This window comes from Peromyscus maniculatus, chromosome 22, assembly GCF_049852395.1.
Source record: "Peromyscus maniculatus bairdii isolate BWxNUB_F1_BW_parent chromosome 22, HU_Pman_BW_mat_3.1, whole genome shotgun sequence".
Taxonomy (NCBI): Eukaryota; Metazoa; Chordata; class Mammalia; order Rodentia; family Cricetidae; genus Peromyscus; species Peromyscus maniculatus.
The window spans coordinates 315918-333804 of record NC_134873.1 but is presented as its reverse complement, the minus strand read 5'-3'; the positions used below and the strand labels follow the sequence as shown (position 1 = coordinate 333804).

The 17887-nt window shown below is 39.4% G+C and overlaps 1 protein-coding gene across 1 annotated transcript in view; it reads right to left on the bottom strand.

Moving 5' to 3' along the window:
• LOC143270293 (uncharacterized) overlaps window positions 1-17887 on the bottom strand; it is a 539180-nt gene that overhangs the window by 497117 nt on the left and 24176 nt on the right. The window contains exon 4 of the mRNA XM_076559691.1: window positions 13642-13728. Coding sequence (XP_076415806.1) covers window positions 13642-13728 — 87 coding nt within the window. The remainder of the gene's footprint in view (window positions 1-13641; window positions 13729-17887) is intronic.

Below are 17887 nucleotides of genomic sequence, written 5' to 3'. Positions count from 1 at the left end.
CAAAAGAGGCTTTGCTGGGTTCCTTTAAATTATGAATACCAAAATTCAAAACAGAACAGGAGAAAAGTGTTTCACTCTCTTTTGCTCAGTTTCCTTGCGGTCGCCTGAGTTCTGGCATGTGATATGTGGATCTGAGTTTCATTGCTGTAAGTAAAATGGGAACCATGTCTAAGGATCTTTAACCGAGTATTTTCAACACATGGTTCGTAGTCAAGCAGTTTGCTGGTAATTGTGTTTCTGAGATGGATCCCGGGTCATTATGCCTGCATGCAGAGTGATCTGCTGGCATTGGTGTGCTAGTGTATTGTATCAATTTCTTTTGTATTTTGTGGAGTGTGTGTGAGTGTGTTTTAATGCTGATATATTTACATTCAAAGCATATATATTAAGGCCACCAAATGGCTAATGTCATAAAGGCACTTGAAATCATGACTGACACTTCCAATTGAACCCTGAGATTGAAATGGTGAGAGGATAGAAACAACTCCTAAAAATTATCCTTGCACACTTCTACTGTGGCAAACAGTTTCTTGCCTTTTCCCATTCACCAAATAAATTGAGAACAGGTTATCCTTGAACTCAAAGAGACCAGTGTCCTCTGCATTATGAGTGCACAGATTAGAGGAGTGTACCAACAAGACCACCTCCTATTCATGTTCTTCCTGCCTATAAGTTCTCTGCATTTCAATGTTTCATACCAGCAGGCTGATGAGGCCTAGGGTATAAAATTTTGGCAACCACCCTGAAAGCTGACTCATCGTTTATACTAAGGACATATTGGTCTTTGCTTATGAACAGGTACATAAGAAACATATTGATTCTGGGGGCTGGAAAGATGACTCAGCAGGGTTTACCACTTTTTGCTGGGGCAGAGGCTCTGGCTTTGATTCACAGAACCAACATCTTGGCTGAGAACCTTCTGGAACTGCAGTGCCAGGGGATCCAAAGCGCCCCTGGATGTCAGTGTGCAGACCACAAACAGAGTGCACAGAAAGAATGCATTCAAAACATTTCCACCCCTAAAATAAATCCACTGAAGTCATACAAGAGTGTTTGGTAGGTTCCTGTTGACATTATCTACTACATGATTCTCTAACGTATACTCTCTTTATTTGTGTGTGGTTTCTTTTCTGATTCAAAGAGCTCCCTTTCTGATTTTTGTCTCCATAGTCTAATTTACTATCACATACCCATGAAAATAGTGGTTCTCAACAGGTGGTTAGTGACCCATTTGGAGAACCTAAGACTGTCTTTCACGGGGTTCACCTAACACCTTCTGAAAACATTGATATAGACATGATAATTCATAAGACGTGAAAAATGACAGTTATCAAATAGCAAGGGAAAAAATTTCCTGTGCAGGTTCACCACAACATGAGATAGGTCATCAGATGGCCAAACCCTTAGGAGGGTTGAGAACTAGTGCCTTACAGGGTGATTAGATTGTGGGCTCCCAGAAGGGAGGATATGAAGGAGGTGAAGATATGGGCCAGGCTGGCTTCCTCTTCTCTGACACTATTTGAAATACTGCAGACATAGGAACACAGAGACATCTTTCCTTACACAAACAAATATATTACATGTCAAATTAGTGGGAATTAAAGGTAAATATATTTCATTTCCTTTGCAGCTATCAGTTATTACCTCATCTAGCGGAGACAGTTCCAGATCCCCCAAGATGGTCTGTAGATGTAACCAATCATATTATTAAAATAAGAAACACAGAGCCAAGGTAAAAGAGAAAAGCCGAGAGGTCAGAGCTCAGAGATAAAATCTTACCTCCTGCAGTGCTCCTAGCTTCCCCGAGAGAGGGAGGTACTTCCTGTGTCCCTGTTTAAATATCTTTCTGTTCTGCCTTCTCATTGGTTGTAAACCCAACCACATGACTGCCTCATCACTGCCTGTAAGTACCGCCCTCCAGGTCTTAAAGGCGTATGTCTCCAATACTGGCTGTATCCCTGAACACACAGAAATCTACCTAGCTCTTCTAACCACCACGCTCTCACTATGGCTCTAATAGCTCTGACCCCAGGGCAACTTTATTTATTAACATAAAATTAAAATAACATTTCAGTACAAATAAAATATCACCACATTTCCCCTTTTCTATTTTAATAAAAAGAAAAAAGGCAAAAGGTTATAACTAACAAAAGAAAAACTATATACAAAAGTACAATAACTATATACAATATATACAAGTAACAAATACCTAAACGATGTCTAGTCCATTTGTATTTGACAAATCAGAGAAAATAATTCCCTTATCTATCCTATTTTAGTAAGTCCAAAATGTATCTAATTCACTTTCTATCCTAATTAATCTTCAACTATAACTAACTAATCTTCAACTCCCTCAGAGACCCAAGAAGGAAATAATATTAGCTAACAAAAATAAAAACAGGAAGTGCACAAAAGCAACTTCCAAAAATTTTGTGAGTTGACAGAAACAGCCAGCTGCCTGGACAGTCACCTGAGGTTTCTCCACAGTGTTGGGGCATCATCTTCAGCCTATAGGCTTAGCGTATCTGACAGACTCATTTGTGAAGTAGGTTGTACACAAGGTCAACAGTTCAACCTCACACTGGGTGAGAGCAGTCCATGTACCAGAAACACCTGAATTCCACTAGTGTCATGTCATGATTCAGGATTTTAAATTCTGGAAATTGTTGATGGTTTTTGAATTCAGCTGTCCATTCTTCTTGGCTGTGTATATATGGCTTCATCTAAGCATGCCCTTCTCCACATCCCTCTATTAAATGCCAGTCTACTATTGAGAGGCGTGAGCTTTCAGTTGCTGTTCCATTGCACAACAGAAGCCATCGGCCCACTGCCTGTTCAGCTGCCTTCAAAGAAAAGGGCACTGTACCTTTTCCAGATTGTGAAGGCCACTTCAGGGATGGTGCCATATTGTCCTGGCCTCAGAAGATGCCTTCTGATAAAGCCATAACCATACTTGTTTTGGCAGGAATCGGTAGTCCTTTGTTTCGTGTTCTGTCTGTCCATTTTGTCCTGTTGATTTGAGGATACTTTGTTGTCCAGTGGCTAACTTTTGCCACAATGAAAATTAACTCCATATGCAGTTTCTTCAATGCCCATATTTTCTCTGAAGTAGATTGGTACTGCCAGGAGCTGACATGTCTCAAAAAAGAAAAATTTCTAAGTTATTAAAATATTTTAAATGCCATATTCGTTAGATCTCTGAAGGGTTTGAAGATGACCTGTCTAAAATATATCTGCTCAATTTTTAAAACATATCTAATATGACTACAATTTCTATTGTAATGTCTAACTACTAACTTTCATTTCTTTATATCCTAATAGTTGGTAATAATGTAAAGTATTTAAAACTACTAATTGTCTTTTTCTTTTCTTTTCTTTTTTTTTTTAAACAAGAACCTTAAATCTAATCTCCTTTGCTTAGCCTTTTTCCTAACCCTTGACAACAACTTGTAACCAACCCCCCTAAACAATTGAAAATTATCCCAGACCCAAAACCCATTAAAAGAACCAAAAAACCACCTGCCCCACACCACTTCTTTGGCAATGTGGGTGTCATATTCTTAAAATTGCTTCCTGCTGGGTATGGGTGAAGTTATCTTTATCCTGAAAGAAAAATTTAGGTTAATTGTCAAATTCTAGGAAAGGTAACTATATCCTTCATTATTATCCAGTCTGTGTATAAAGCCAAAGTTCAGGGTTTATCTCAAGTCCTTATTCAAGTAGTCTTTGAGACTGGATCATCTCAGCTAGTCATCTCAAAATTGTTCTGAGCACCTTGTAGTTCAAAGCTGATCTGTAGATGATGTTTGTCAGCTTAGTGATATTATTATTGTCCACGTGGAATTGTTGTTGTTGTTGTTGTTGTGGGGCCCCATCTTCTTTCCGGAGACTTCAGTTGATGTTAGGCCTGGCCGTGATTTCCTGCAGAAAACTGATAAGAGACTCGAACACAAAGACATATATATGCAGCTAACTGAAGCCTTTTTTCTAGAATTAGTTAGTACTCTATATGACCATTCATATCTTAACAAAGTTTAAAATGTATATATATATTAATCTTGTAAATTTTGATATAAATTTTATACTTTAAGAAAAGTTTAAAGAATCAGAATAGAATCAAAGAGTTGAGATTAGTAATAGAATAGTCCCTTAATTAATTTGGCTTTTGTCCTGTCCCATAGCAGAAAATGGCTCTTTTATTCTGTCATGATACAGGGAGTTTGTATTTTCATTTTAACAACATGCTTGAGTTTAAAGAAGGAGAGAGCCATTCTCCAACTCCAAAGTCAGCTTTAAATTTTAATTGAACTGGGACTATTAGAAAACCAATAGTGTTAAATCTTTAGAGAAAAGCAGAAACAAACATTTAAGAAGACATAAAATTTTTTAGATAATATATACCCATATGCCATATACTCCAATATACTCTGTTTCCTGGGATAGATGATTTGTCCCTTTTCTTCAGTTGTCTCATTTGTCTTGTGTCCTTCAGATTCCTTAACCTTCATTCTCCTAAAAGACAAAAACAAAAACCTTCCCCCAAGACTAATTTTGGGGATGTTCCTTTTTGGCAAGTTATTATCTGATTAAATGAAAAGACATGTGTTACAGGTACAAGTTAGTTTAAATTGGATGTTCATGCTGGTTGATGAACTATCACCTCCTCTAATTAAGAGGTTTCTCTTGTTCAAATCGAACCTTTATCAATTTTGATGGTACCCACAGCTTATCTTCTCCTATAGAAACAAAAGCAAAACCTCGTCCCCAACGTAATACATACCCTGGCTTCCATTCTGAGGTCAGCACATCCTTAAAGTATATAGGCTGATTTAATTCTGTAGTTTTTTCTATTATCCAATGTCTCTCTGCAGCTGTTGTTCCTTTCTCATTGGCATTCAGAAAATTCAAAGTTAATAGAGCATTATGCAGTCTATTTCTGGGGGGTTTTGTTACTCCTTTCTGTTTATTTAGCATATCCTTTAGAGTTCTGTTTGACCTTTCTATAACTGCTTGACCTGTAGGATTATGTGGTATACCTGTAATATGCTTTATTTTGTAATAATCAAAAAACTGTTTCATTTTAACAGAGACATATGATGGAGCATTGTCAGTTTTGATTTGTGCAGGTATACCCATGATGGCCATAACTTCTAGCAAATGAGTGATTACAGAATCAGCTTTTTCAGAACTCAAAGCAGTTGCCCATTGAAATCCTGAATAAGTATCGATAGTGTGGTGTACATATTTCAGTTTTCCAAATTCTGCAAAGTGAAACACGTCCATCTGCCAAATTTCATTCCTCTGAGTACCCTTTGGGTTACATCCTGCTGGTAATGGTGTTTGATTATAGAAGGAACAAGTAGGACATTTCTTTACTATTTCTTTGGCTTGTTGCCAGGTTATGGGAAAATCCTTTTTTAAACCTTTACTATTGACATGATGTTTTTTATGAAATTCTGAGGCCTCCAGCACATTTCCTATCAATAATTTATCAATCTCATCATTGCCTTGTGCTAGAGGGCCTGGCAGACCAGTATGGGATCGGATGTGAGTTATATATAAAGGATGACTCCTTTTCCTGATTGTATCTTGTAATTGAATAAATAGTGAAGTTAATTCTGAAGCATCAGGGATAAATTCTGCAGTCTCAATATGTAATACCACTCTTTCAGCATACTGAGAGTCAGTTACTATGTTGAGAGGTTCTGAAAAATCCATTAATACCAACAGAATAGCATACAATTCTGATTTTTGCACTGAATTATAAGGACTTTGTACCACTTTACTTAAATTTTCTGATTTGTAACCTGCCTTTCCTTGTTTGTTGGCATCTGTATAAAATGTACGAACTCCAGATATGGGTTTTTGCCGTACAATTCGAGGCAAGATCCAATCAGCTCTCTTTATAAAATCAATTCTGTTGCTTTTGGGATATTTGCTGTTAATTTCTCCCAAAAAATTACTGCAAGCTCTTTGCCAAGGTTCACTTTCTGTCCATAATTTTTCAATGTCCTCCTTAGTTAAAGGTACGACAATTTCTGCTGGGTCTATTCCTGCTAATTGACGAAGTCTCAATTTTCCTTTCCAAATCAAGTCAGAGATTTTTTTCCCATAAGTTTTTAATTTTTTATTTGGTTTATTTGGTAAAAATATCCATTCCAATATAATATCTTCCCTCTGCATTAATATTCCAGTAGGGGAATGCCTAGAAGGTAAAATAACCAAAATGCAATCCAGCTTTGGATCAATACGATCCACGTGCCCTTCATGTACTTTCTTTTCTACCAAGGCCAATTCTTTCTCAGCTTCAGGTGATAATTCTCTTGGACTATTTAAGTCCTTGTCACCTTCTAAGGTTTTGAACAAATTAGTCAGTTCATCATTTTTTACCCCAACAATAGTTCGTAGATGAGAAATATCTCCAAATAATCTTTGAAAGTCATTAAGAGTCTGTAGTCTATCTCTCCTAATTTGCACCTTTTGGGGTCTAATTTTTTGTAGCTCTATTTTATATCCTAAATAATTAATAGAATCTCCTCTTTGTATCTTTTCAGGAGCAATTTGTAATCCCCAGCAAGGCAAAATTTTCTTTACTTCTTCAAACATTCTTTCTAAAGTATCTGCATTTGAGTCAGCTAGTAAAATATCATCCATATAATGATAAATTATAGATTTAGGAAATTTTTTACGTATCACTTCCAATGGCTGTTGTACAAAATATTGGCACAGAGTTGGGCTATTTAACATTCCCTGTGGGAGGACCCTCCATTGAAATCTTTTAACCGGTTGAGAATTATTATAAGTAGGCACTGTAAAAGCAAATCTTTCTTTGTCCTTTTCTTGTAAGGGTATTGAAAAGAAACAGTCTTTTAAATCAATAACTATGAGAGGCCATCCTTTTGGTAACAGAGTAGGCAAAGGAATTCCAGATTGTAGAGAGCCCATCGGCTGAATTACTTTGTTAATTGCTCTAAGGTCTGTTACCATTCTCCATTTACCAGATTTCTTTTTAATAACAAATACAGGAGAATTCCAAGGGCTGGTTGACTGTTCAATATGCTGAGCATTTAACTGTTCTTCTACCAGCTCTTCTAAAGCTTGGAGTTTCTCTGTTGTTAAAGGCCATTGCTGAACCCATACAGGCTTGTCTGTTAACCATTTTAAAGGTAGAGCTGTTGGTATTTTTGGAAGATTATCAGTTGTTGTGCCCTGTTCTTGTATAATATGGATGGCTGGTGACCACTCAAAATAATGCCTTCTAATATTTCTCTCAGAAACATGTGCTAGTTTATGATTTGTTTCTGAGATTGGAGGGATTTTAATCTGAGTATTCCATTGTTGCAACAAGTCTCGACCCCACAGGTTCATAGCTATGTTAGCGACATATGGTTTTAATTTTCCTCTCTGTCCTTCTGGACCTATACATTCCAGCCATCTTGCACTCTGTTTCACTCCAGATAATGTCCCAATTCCTAACAGTTGAACGTTTACCTCCTGAAGAGGCCAAGCTGGATGCCAAAATTCTGGTGCAATTATGGTAATGTCCGCACCTGTGTCTACCAGACCAGACAACAAAACACCATTTATTTTTATCGTTAATTTTGGTCTCTGTTCATTAATAGAAGTTTGCCAAAAAATTTTCTTTATGTTTTCTCCTGAATTTTCTATTCTCTCTTTTTCATCATCCTGACCAGCATGATTTATTCCAATAGTCATTTGGTTATTTAATCGCTCAGAGCAGGGATTTCCTCTACAGCTGCAGGAAAGGTTTGAACTGGTTTTGCTATGGGGGCCTGCATGAGGCCCCTCCGGGAGTTTCCCGAAAACTGAGGCAAAGGATTACCCTGTCTGTCCTTTGTTGATCTACATTCGTTGGTCCAGTGTTTTCCCTTACCACACCTTCTGCATACTCCAGAAGGAAGGGGCATTCTGTTGCCATTGTTCCTTGAAGAAACATTGCTTCTAGGATTGACCTGTTTACAGTCCCTTTTAAAATGTCCTTGCTTTCCACACCCAAAACATCTAACACTCCTCAAACCTTTTGAAATTACTTCTCCTACCCACGTATCATGCTCATCAACCTCAACATTAATTGTTTCTCTAATCCAATCTTCCAAAGGTGCAGATCTTGCCCTTAACGGCCTGATTATTCTTTTGCATGCTGCATTCGCATTCTCAAATGCCAAAGCTTCAATTATTGCCTTACTAGCTTCTGATCCTGAGACCATTCTGTTTACTGCTGAAGCCAGTCTTTCTAAAAAATCTGTGAAAGATTCTTTAGGGCCTTGCATAACCTTTGTGAATGACTCATGTTTTTTTCCTGGTTCATCAACTCTGTCCCATGCATTCAAGGCTGCCATTCGACATAAAATTACGGTTTGAACATCATATAAACATTGTGTTTGTATTGAAGCATATTGGCCTTCTCCAATAAGCTGATCCTGACAAACTTGTATTCCTTTATCCCTCCATTGTGTTTCTACGTTTCTAGCTTCCTCCTTAAACCAAGTCAGAAATTGAATTCTCTGGCTGGGTTCCAGAACAGCTTGTGCAAGGTCCCGCCAGTCCTGTGGTATAATCCTATTATATGTTGACCAAGAGTTTAACATTTGCTTTACATATGGGGAATGCATGCCATAAGATACTATTGCCTCCTTAAACCTTTTAAAATCCATCAGTTCAATTGGAGCCCAGATATTTTGTGTAGCCATTTGATCAGGCATCTGCTGTACGGTTACAGGATAAATTAAGGATGATTGTGTGAAAACAGGCTTTCTTTCTGTAACCTTATGATCCAAACTTGAACCAACTTCACTGTTAAAATTAACAGGTTTTTCTAAAGCTGTTATCCTGGCACTTAAATCGACTATCTTTTTAAATAGTAAAATGAGAATAAGCATGGTGATTAACTGCATAATTCCCATAATACTAATCTTTTCATATAGTTGTTCCATTGTCAGACTGCCTAAAATTTCAAACAAAACCCAATTTTCTTCCAATGTACACAGGAAACCCATTTTTTTTAAATGTGGAAAAAATTTGTCTTTTAAATAGTTTCCTTTATGACTTACCAAATCTGCGTAGAACAGTAGAAATCCGAGCGAATTTCAAAACAGCCACCTAGAGTCCTAGGTGTAAATCCAGAGAGAGAGAGAGAGAGAGAGAGAGAGAGAGAGAGAGAGAGAGAGAGAGAAACAGAGAGACAGAGAGAAAGCAAGAGAGAAAGCAAAAGCGAAAGTGAAAGTGAAAGTGAAAGTGAAAGTGAAAGTGAAAGCGAAGGGGTAGCCGGCTAAAGCTTAAAGCCAGCCACTTGTTCCCTCTGAGCCGAGTCAAGGCTTGGCTTTACAGCCAGGGGCCCTGTTTAGCAGGGCAGGCCTGAGCTGTTTGTAGCACTGGCTTTAAGCAAGCAGCTCACAGTCCGGCCTGAGCCCAAGCAGACCTGGGCTGGGGCTAGGGAGCCGGCTGCTCCGGCTAGGGAGCCGGCCCCAAGCAGTTTTTAATGGATTCTTGTCACGTTGGGCGCCAGATGTAGATGTAACCAATCATATTATTAAAATAAGAAACACAGAGCCAAGGTAAAAGAGAAAAGCCGAGAGGTCAGAGCTCAGAGATAAAATCTTACCTCCTGCAGTGCTCCTAGCTTCCCCGAGAGAGGGAGGTACTTCCTGTGTCCCTGTTTAAATATCTTTCTGTTCTGCCTTCTCATTGGTTGTAAACCCAACCACATGACTGCCTCATCACTGCCTGTAAGTACCGCCCTCCAGGTCTTAAAGGCGTATGTCTCCAATACTGGCTGTATCCCTGAACACACAGAAATCTACCTAGCTCTTCTAACCACCACACTCTCACTATGGCTCTAATAGCTCTGACCCCAGGGCAACTTTATTTATTAACATAAAATTAAATTAACATTTCAGTACAAATAAAATATCACCACAATGGTCTTGACGATGGGGGACCTTATTGCACAGCCAATATGTTCCTCGCTCTTCTGCAAAGGAATGGTAGAGGATGAACCTTCGCAGTTAAGGAAATCAATTCTTTTGTTTGGTCTGTATGTGAAGTGTGTGTGAGACCCAAAACCGTTATTTGCTTCGTTTTCAAATGAAGCCGTCTTCTGACACAAAAGAGGCTGTGCTGGGTTCCTTTAAATTATGAATACCAAAATTCAAAACAGAACAGGAGAAAAGTGTTTCACTCTCTTTTGCTCAGTTTCTTTGCGGTCGCCTGAGTTCTGGCATGTGATATGTGGATCTGAGTTTCATTGCTGTAAGTAAAATGGGAACCATGTCTAAGGATCTTTAACCGAGTATTTTCAACACATGGTTCGTAGTCAAGCAGTTTGCTGGTAATTGTGTTTCTGAGATGGATCCCGGGTCATTATGCCTGCATGCAGAGTGATCTGCTGGCATTGGTGTGCTAGTGTATTGTATCAATTTCTTTTGTATTTTGTGGAGTGTGTGTGAGTGTGTTTTAATACTGATATATTTACATTCAAAGCATATATATTAAGGCCACCAAATGGCTAATGTCATAAAGGCACTTGAAATCATGACTGACACTTCCAATTGAACCCTGAGATTGAAATGGTGAGAGGATAGAAACAACTCCTAAAAATTATCCTTGCACCTGCACACTTCTACTGTGGCAAACAGTTTCTTGCCTTTTCCCATTCACCAAATAAATTGAGAACAGGTTATCCTTGAACTCAAAGAGACCAGTGTCCTCTGCATTATGAGTGCACAGATTAGAGGAGTGTACCAACAAGACCACCTCCTATTCATGTTCTTCCTGCCTATAAGTTCTCTGCATTTCAATGTTTCATACCAGCAGGGTGATGAGGCCTACGGTATAAAATTTTGGCAACAACCCTGAAAGCTGACTCATCGTTTATACTAAGGACATATTGGTCTTTGCTTATGAACAGGTACATAAGAAACATATTGATTCTGGGGGCTGGAAAGATGACTCAGCAGGGTTTACCACTTTTTGCTGGGGCAGAGGCTCTGGCTTTGATTCACAGAACCAACATCTTGGCTGAGAACCTTCTGGAACTGCAGTGCCAGGGGATCCAAAGCGCCCCTGGATGTCAGTGTGCAGACCACAAACAGAGTGCACAGAAAGAATGCATTCAAAACATTTCCACCCCTAAAATAAATCCACTGAAGTCATATAAGAGTGTTTGGTAGGTTCCTGTTGACATTATCTACTACATGATTCTCTAACGTATACTCTCTTTATTTGTGTGTGGTTTCTTTTCTGATTCAAAGAGCTCCCTTTCTGATTTTTGTCTCCATAGTCTAATTTACTATCACATACCCATGAAAATAGTGGTTCTCAACAGGTGGTTAGTGACCCATTTGGAGAACCTAAGACTGTCTTTCACGGGGTTCACCTAACACCTTCTGAAAACATTGATATAGACATGATAATTCATAAGACGTGAAAAATGACAGTTATCAAATAGCAAGGGAAAAAATTTCCTGTGCAGGTTCACCACAACATGAGATAGGTCATCAGATGGCCACACCCTTAGGAGGGTTGAGAACTAGTGCCTTACAGGGTGATTAGATTGTGGGCTCCCAGAAGGGAGGATATGAAGGAGGTGAAGATATGGGCCAGGCTGGCTTCCTCTTCTCTGACACTATTTGAAATACTGCAGACATAGGAACACAGAGACATCGTTCCTTACACAAACAAATATATTACATGTCAAATTAGTGGGAATTAAAGGTAAATATATTTCATTTCTTTGCAGCTATCAGTTATAACCTCATCTAGCGGAGACAGTTCCAGATCCCCCAAGATGGTCTTGACGATGGGGGACCTTATTGCACAGCCAATATGTTCCTCGCTCTTCTGCAAAGGAAAGGTAGAGGATGAACCTTCTCAGTTAAGGAAATCAATTCTTTTGTTTGGTCTGTATGTGAAGTGTGTGTGAGACCCAAAACCGTTATTTGCTTCGTTTTCAAATGAAGCCGTCTTCTGACACAAAAGAGGCTGTGCTGGGTTCCTTTAAATTATGAATAACAAAATTCAAAACAGAACAGGAGAAAAGTGTTTCACTCTTTTTTGCTCAGTTTCTTTGAGGTCGCCTGAGTTCTGGCATGTGATAGGTGGATCTGAGTTTCATTGCTGGAAGTAAAATGGGAACCATGTCTAAGGATCTTTAACCGAGTATTTTCAACACATGGTTCGTAGTCAAGCAGTTTGCTGGTAATTGTGTTTTCTGAGATGGATCCCGGGTCATTATGCCTGCATGCAGAGTGATCTGCTGGCATTGGTGTGCTAGTGTATTGTATCAATTTCTTTTGTATTTTGTGGAGTGTGTGTGAGTGTGTTTTAATGCTGATATATTTACATTCAAAGCATATATATTAAGGCCACCAAATGGCTATGTCATAAAGGCACTTGAAATCATGACTGACACTTCCAATTGAACCCTGAGATTGAAATGGTGAGAGGATAGAAACAACTCCTAAAAATTATCCTTGCACCTGCACACTTCTACTGTGGCAAAGAGTTTCTTGGCTTTTCCCATTCACCAAATAAATTGAGAACAGGTTATCCTTGAACTCAAAGAGACCAGTGTCCTCTGCATTATGAGTGCACAGATTAGAGGAGTGTACCAACAAGACCACCTCCTATTCATGTTCTTCCTGCCTATAAGTTCTCTACATTTCAAAGTTTCATACCAGCAGGCTGATGAGGCCTAGGGTATAAAATTTTGGCAACCACCCTGAAAGCTGACTCATCGTTTATACTAAGGACATATTGGTCTTTGCTTATGAACAGGTGCATAAGAAACATATTGATTCTGGGGTCTGGAAAGATGACTCAGCAGGGTTTACCACTTTTTGCTGGGGCAGAGGCTCTGGCTTTGATTCACAGAACCAACATCTTGGCTGAGAACCTTCTGGAACTGCAGTGCCAGGGGATCCAAAGCGCCCCTGGATGTCAGTGGGCAGACCACAAACAGAGTGCACAGAAAGAATGCATTCAAAACATTTCCACCCCTAAAATAAATCCACTGAAGTCATACAAGAGTGTTTGGTAGGTTCCTGTTGACATTATCTACTGCATGATTCTCTAACGTATACTCTCTTTATTTGTGTGTGGTTTGTTTTCTGATTCAAAGAGCTCCCTTTCTGATTTTTGTCTCCATAGTCTAATTTACTATCACATACCCATGAAAATAGTGGTTCTCAACAGGTAGTTAGTGACCCATTTGGAAAACCTAAGACTGTCTTTCACGGGGTTCACCTAGCACTTTCTGAAAACATTGATATAGACATGATAATTCATAAGACGTGAAAAATGACAGTTATCAAATAGCAAGGGAAAAAATTTCCTGTGCAGGTTCATCACAACATGAGATAGGTCATCAGATGGCCACACCCTTAGGAAGGTTGAGAACTAGTGCCTTACAGGGTGATTAGATTGTGGGCTCCCAGAAGGGAGGATATGAAGGAGGTGAAGAAATGGGCCAGGCTGGCTTCCTCTTCTCTGACACTATTTGAAATACTGCAGACATAGGAACACAGAGACATCTTTCCTTACACAAACAAATACATTACATGTCAAATTAGTGGGAATTAAAGGTAAATATATTTCTTTTTCTTTGCAGCTATCAGTTATTACCTCATCTAGCAGAGACAGTTCCAGGTCCCCCAAGATGGTCTTTACGCTGGAGGACCTTATTGCACAGCCAATATGTTCCTCGCTCTTCTGCAAAGGAAAGGTAGAGGATGAACCTTGGCAGTTAAGGAAATCAATTCTTTTGTTTGGTCTGTATGTGAAGTGTGTGTGAGACCCAAAACCGTTATTTGCTTCGTTTTCAAATGAAGCCGTCTTCTGACACAAAAGAGGCTGTGCTGGGTTCCTTTAAATTATGAATACCAAAATTCAAAACAGAACAGGAGAAAAGTGTTTCACTCTCTTTTGCTCAGTTTCTTTGCGGTCGCCTGAGTTCTGGCATGTGATATGTGGATCTGAGTTTCATTGCTGTAAGTAAAATGGGAACCATGTCTAAGGATCTTTAACCGAGTATTTTCAACACATGGTTCGTAGTCAAGCAGTTTGCTGGTAATTGTGTTTCTGAGATGGATCCCGGGTCATTATGCCTGCATGCAGAGTGATCTGCTGGCATTGGTGTGCTAGTGTATTGTATCAATTTCTTTTGTATTTTGTGGAGTGTGTGTGAGTGTGTTTTAATGCTGATATATTTACATTCAAAGCATATATATTAAGGCCACCAAATGGCTAATGTCATAAAGGCACTTGAAATCATGACTGACACTTCCAATTGAACCCTGAGATTGAAATGGTGAGAGGATAGAAACAACTCCTAAAAATTATCCTTGCACCTGCACACTTCTACTGTGGCAAACAGTTTCTTGCCTTTTCCCATTCACCAAATAAATTGAGAACAGGTTATCCTTGAACTCAAAGAGACCAGTGTCCTCTGCATTATGAGTGCACAGATTAGAGGAGTGTACCAACAAGACCACCTCCTATTCATGTTCTTCCTGCCTATAAGTTCTCTGCATTTCAATGTTTCATACCAGCAGGCTGATGAGGCCTAGGGTATAAAATTTTGGCAACCACCCTGAAAGCTGACTCATCGTTTATACTAAGGACATATTGGTCTTTGCTTATGAACAGGTACATAAGAAACATATTGATTCTGGGGGCTGGAAAGATGACTCAGCAGGGTTTACCACTTTTTGCTGGGGCAGAGGCACTGGCTTTGATTCACAGAACCAACATCTTGGCTGAGAACCTTCTGGAACTGCAGTGCCAGGGGATCCAAAGCGCCCCTGGATGTCAGTGGGCAGACCACAAACAGAGTGCACAGAAAGAATGCATTCAAAACATTTCCACCCCTAAAATAAATCCACTGAAGTCATACAAGAGTGTTTGGTAGGTTCCTGTTGACATTATCTACTACATGATTCTCTAACGTTTACTCTCTTTATTTGTGTGTGGTTTCTTTTCTGATTCAAAGAGCTCCCTTTCTAATTTTTGTCTCCATAGTCTAATTTACTATCACATACCCATGAAAATAGTGGTTCTCAACAGGTGGTTAGTGACCCATTTGGAGAACCTAAGACTGTCTTTCACGGGGTTCACCTAACACCTTCTGAAAACATTGATATAGACATGATAATTCATAAGATGTGAAAAATGACAGTTATCAAATAGCAAGGGAAAAAATTTCCTGTGCAGGTTCACCACAACATGAGATAGGTCATCAGATGGCCAAACCCTTAGGAGGGTTGAGAACTAGTGCCTTACAGGGTGATTAGATTGTGGGCTCCCAGAAGGGAGGATATGAAGGAGGTGAAGATATGGGCCAGGCTGGCCTCCTCTTCTCTGACACTATTTGAAATACTGCAGACATAGGAACACAGAGACATCGTTCCTTACACAAACAAATATATTACATGTCAAATTAGTGGGAATTAAAGGTAAATATATTTCATTTCCTTTGCAGCTATCAGTTATTACCTCATCTAGCGGAGACAGTTCCAGATCCCCCAAGATGGTCTTGACGATGGGGGACCTTATTGCACAGCCAATATGTTCCTCGCTCTTCTGCAAAGGAAAGGTAGAGGATGAACCTTCGCAGTTAAGGAAATCAATTCTTTTGTTTGGTCTGTATGTGAAGTGTGTGTGAGACCCAAAACCGTTATTTGCTTCGTTTTCAAATGAAGCCGTCTTCTGACACAAAAGAGGCTGTGCTGGGTTCCTTTAAATTATGAATACCAAAATTCAAAACAGAACAGGAGAAAAGTGTTTCACTCTTTTTTGCTCAGTTTCTTTGAGGTCGCCTGAGTTCTGGCATGTGATAGGTGGATCTGAGTTTCATTGCTGGAAGTAAAATGGGAACCATGTCTAAGGATCTTTAACCGAGTATTTTCAACACATGGTTCGTAGTCAAGCAGTTTGCTGGTAATTGTGTTTTCTGAGATGGATCCCGGGTCATTATGCCTGCATGCAGAGTGATCTGCTGGCATTGGTGTGCTAGTGTATTGTATCAATTTCTTTTGTATTTTGTGGAGTGTGTGTGAGTGTGTTTTAATGCTGATATATTTACATTCAAAGCATATATATTAAGGCCACCAAATGGCTAATGTCATAAAGGCACTTGAAAGCATGACTGACACTTCCAATTGAACCCTGAGATTGAAATGGTGAGAGGATAGAAACAACTCCTAAAAATTATACTTGCACCGGCACACTTCTACTGTGGCAAACAGTTTCTTGCCTTTTCCCATTCACCAAATAAATTGAGAACAGGTTATCCTTGAACTCAAAGAGACCAGTGTCCTCTGCATTATGAGTGTACAGATTAGAGGAGTGTACCAATAAGACCACCTCCTATTCATGTTCTTCCTGCCTATAAGTTCTCTGCATTTCAATGTTTCATACCAGCAGGCTGATGAGGCCTAGGGTATAAAATTTTGGCAACCACCCTGAAAGCTGACTCATCGTTTATACTAAGGACATATTGGTCTTTGCTTATGAACAGGTGCATAAGAAACATATTGATTCTGGGGGCTGGAAAGAAGACTCAGCAGGGTTTACCACTTTTTGCTGGGGCAGAGGTTAGGGCTTTGATTCACAGAACCAACATCTTGGCTGAGAACCTTCTGGAACTGCAGTGCCAGGGGATCCAAAGCGCCCCTGGATGTCAGTGGGCAGACCACAAACAGAGTGCACAGAAAGAATGCATTCAAAACATTTCCACCCCTAAAATAAATACACTGAAGTCATACAAGAGTGTTTGGTAGGTTCCTGTTGACATTATCTACTGCATGATTCTATAACGTTTACTCTCTTTATTTGTGTGTGGTTTGTTTTCTGATTCAAAGAGCTCCCTTTCTGATTTTTGTCTCCATAGTCTAATTTACTATCACATACCCATGAAAATAGTGGTTCTCAACAGGTGCTAGTGACCCATTTGGAAAACCTAAGACTGTCTTTCACGGGGTTCACCTAACACCTTCTGAAAACATTGATATAGAGATGATAATTCATAAGACGTGAAAAATGACAGTTATCAAATAGCAAGGGAAAAAATTTCCTGTGCAGGTTCACCACAACATGAGATAGGTCATCAGATGGCCACACCCTTAGGAAGGTTGAGAACTAGTGCCTTACAGGGTGATTAGATTGTGGGCTCCCAGAAGGGAGGATATGAAGAAGGTGAAGAAATGGGCCAGGCTGGCTTCCTCTTCTCTGACACTATTTGAAATACTGCAGACATAGGAACACAGAGACATCGTTCCTTACACAAACAAATATATTACATGTCAAATTATTGGGAATTAAAGGTAAATATATTTCTTTTTCTTTGCAGCTATCAGTTATTACCTCATCTAGCGGAGACAGTTCCAGGTCCCCCAAGATGGTCTTGACGCTGGAGGACCTTATTGCACAGCCAATATGTTCCTTCCTCTTCTGCAAAGGAAAGGTAGAGGATGAACCTTCTCAGTTAAGGAAATCAATTCTTTTGTTTGGTCTGTATGTGAAGTGTGTGTGAGACCCAAAACCGTTATTTGCTTCGTTTTCAAATGAAGCCGTCTTCTGACACAAAAGAGGCTGTGCTGGGTTCCTTTAAATTATGAAAACCAAAATTCAAAACAGAACAGGAGAAAAGTGTTTCACTCTCTTTTGCTCAGTTTCTTTGAGGTCGCCTGAGTTCTGGCATGTGATAGGTGGATCTGAGTTTCATTGCTGGAAGTAAAATGGGAACCATGTCTAAGGATCTTTAACCGAGTATTTTCAACACATGGTTCGTAGTCAAGCAGTTTGCTGGTAATTGTGTTTTCTGAGATGGATCCCGGGTCATTATGCCTGCATGCAGAGTGATCTGCTGGCA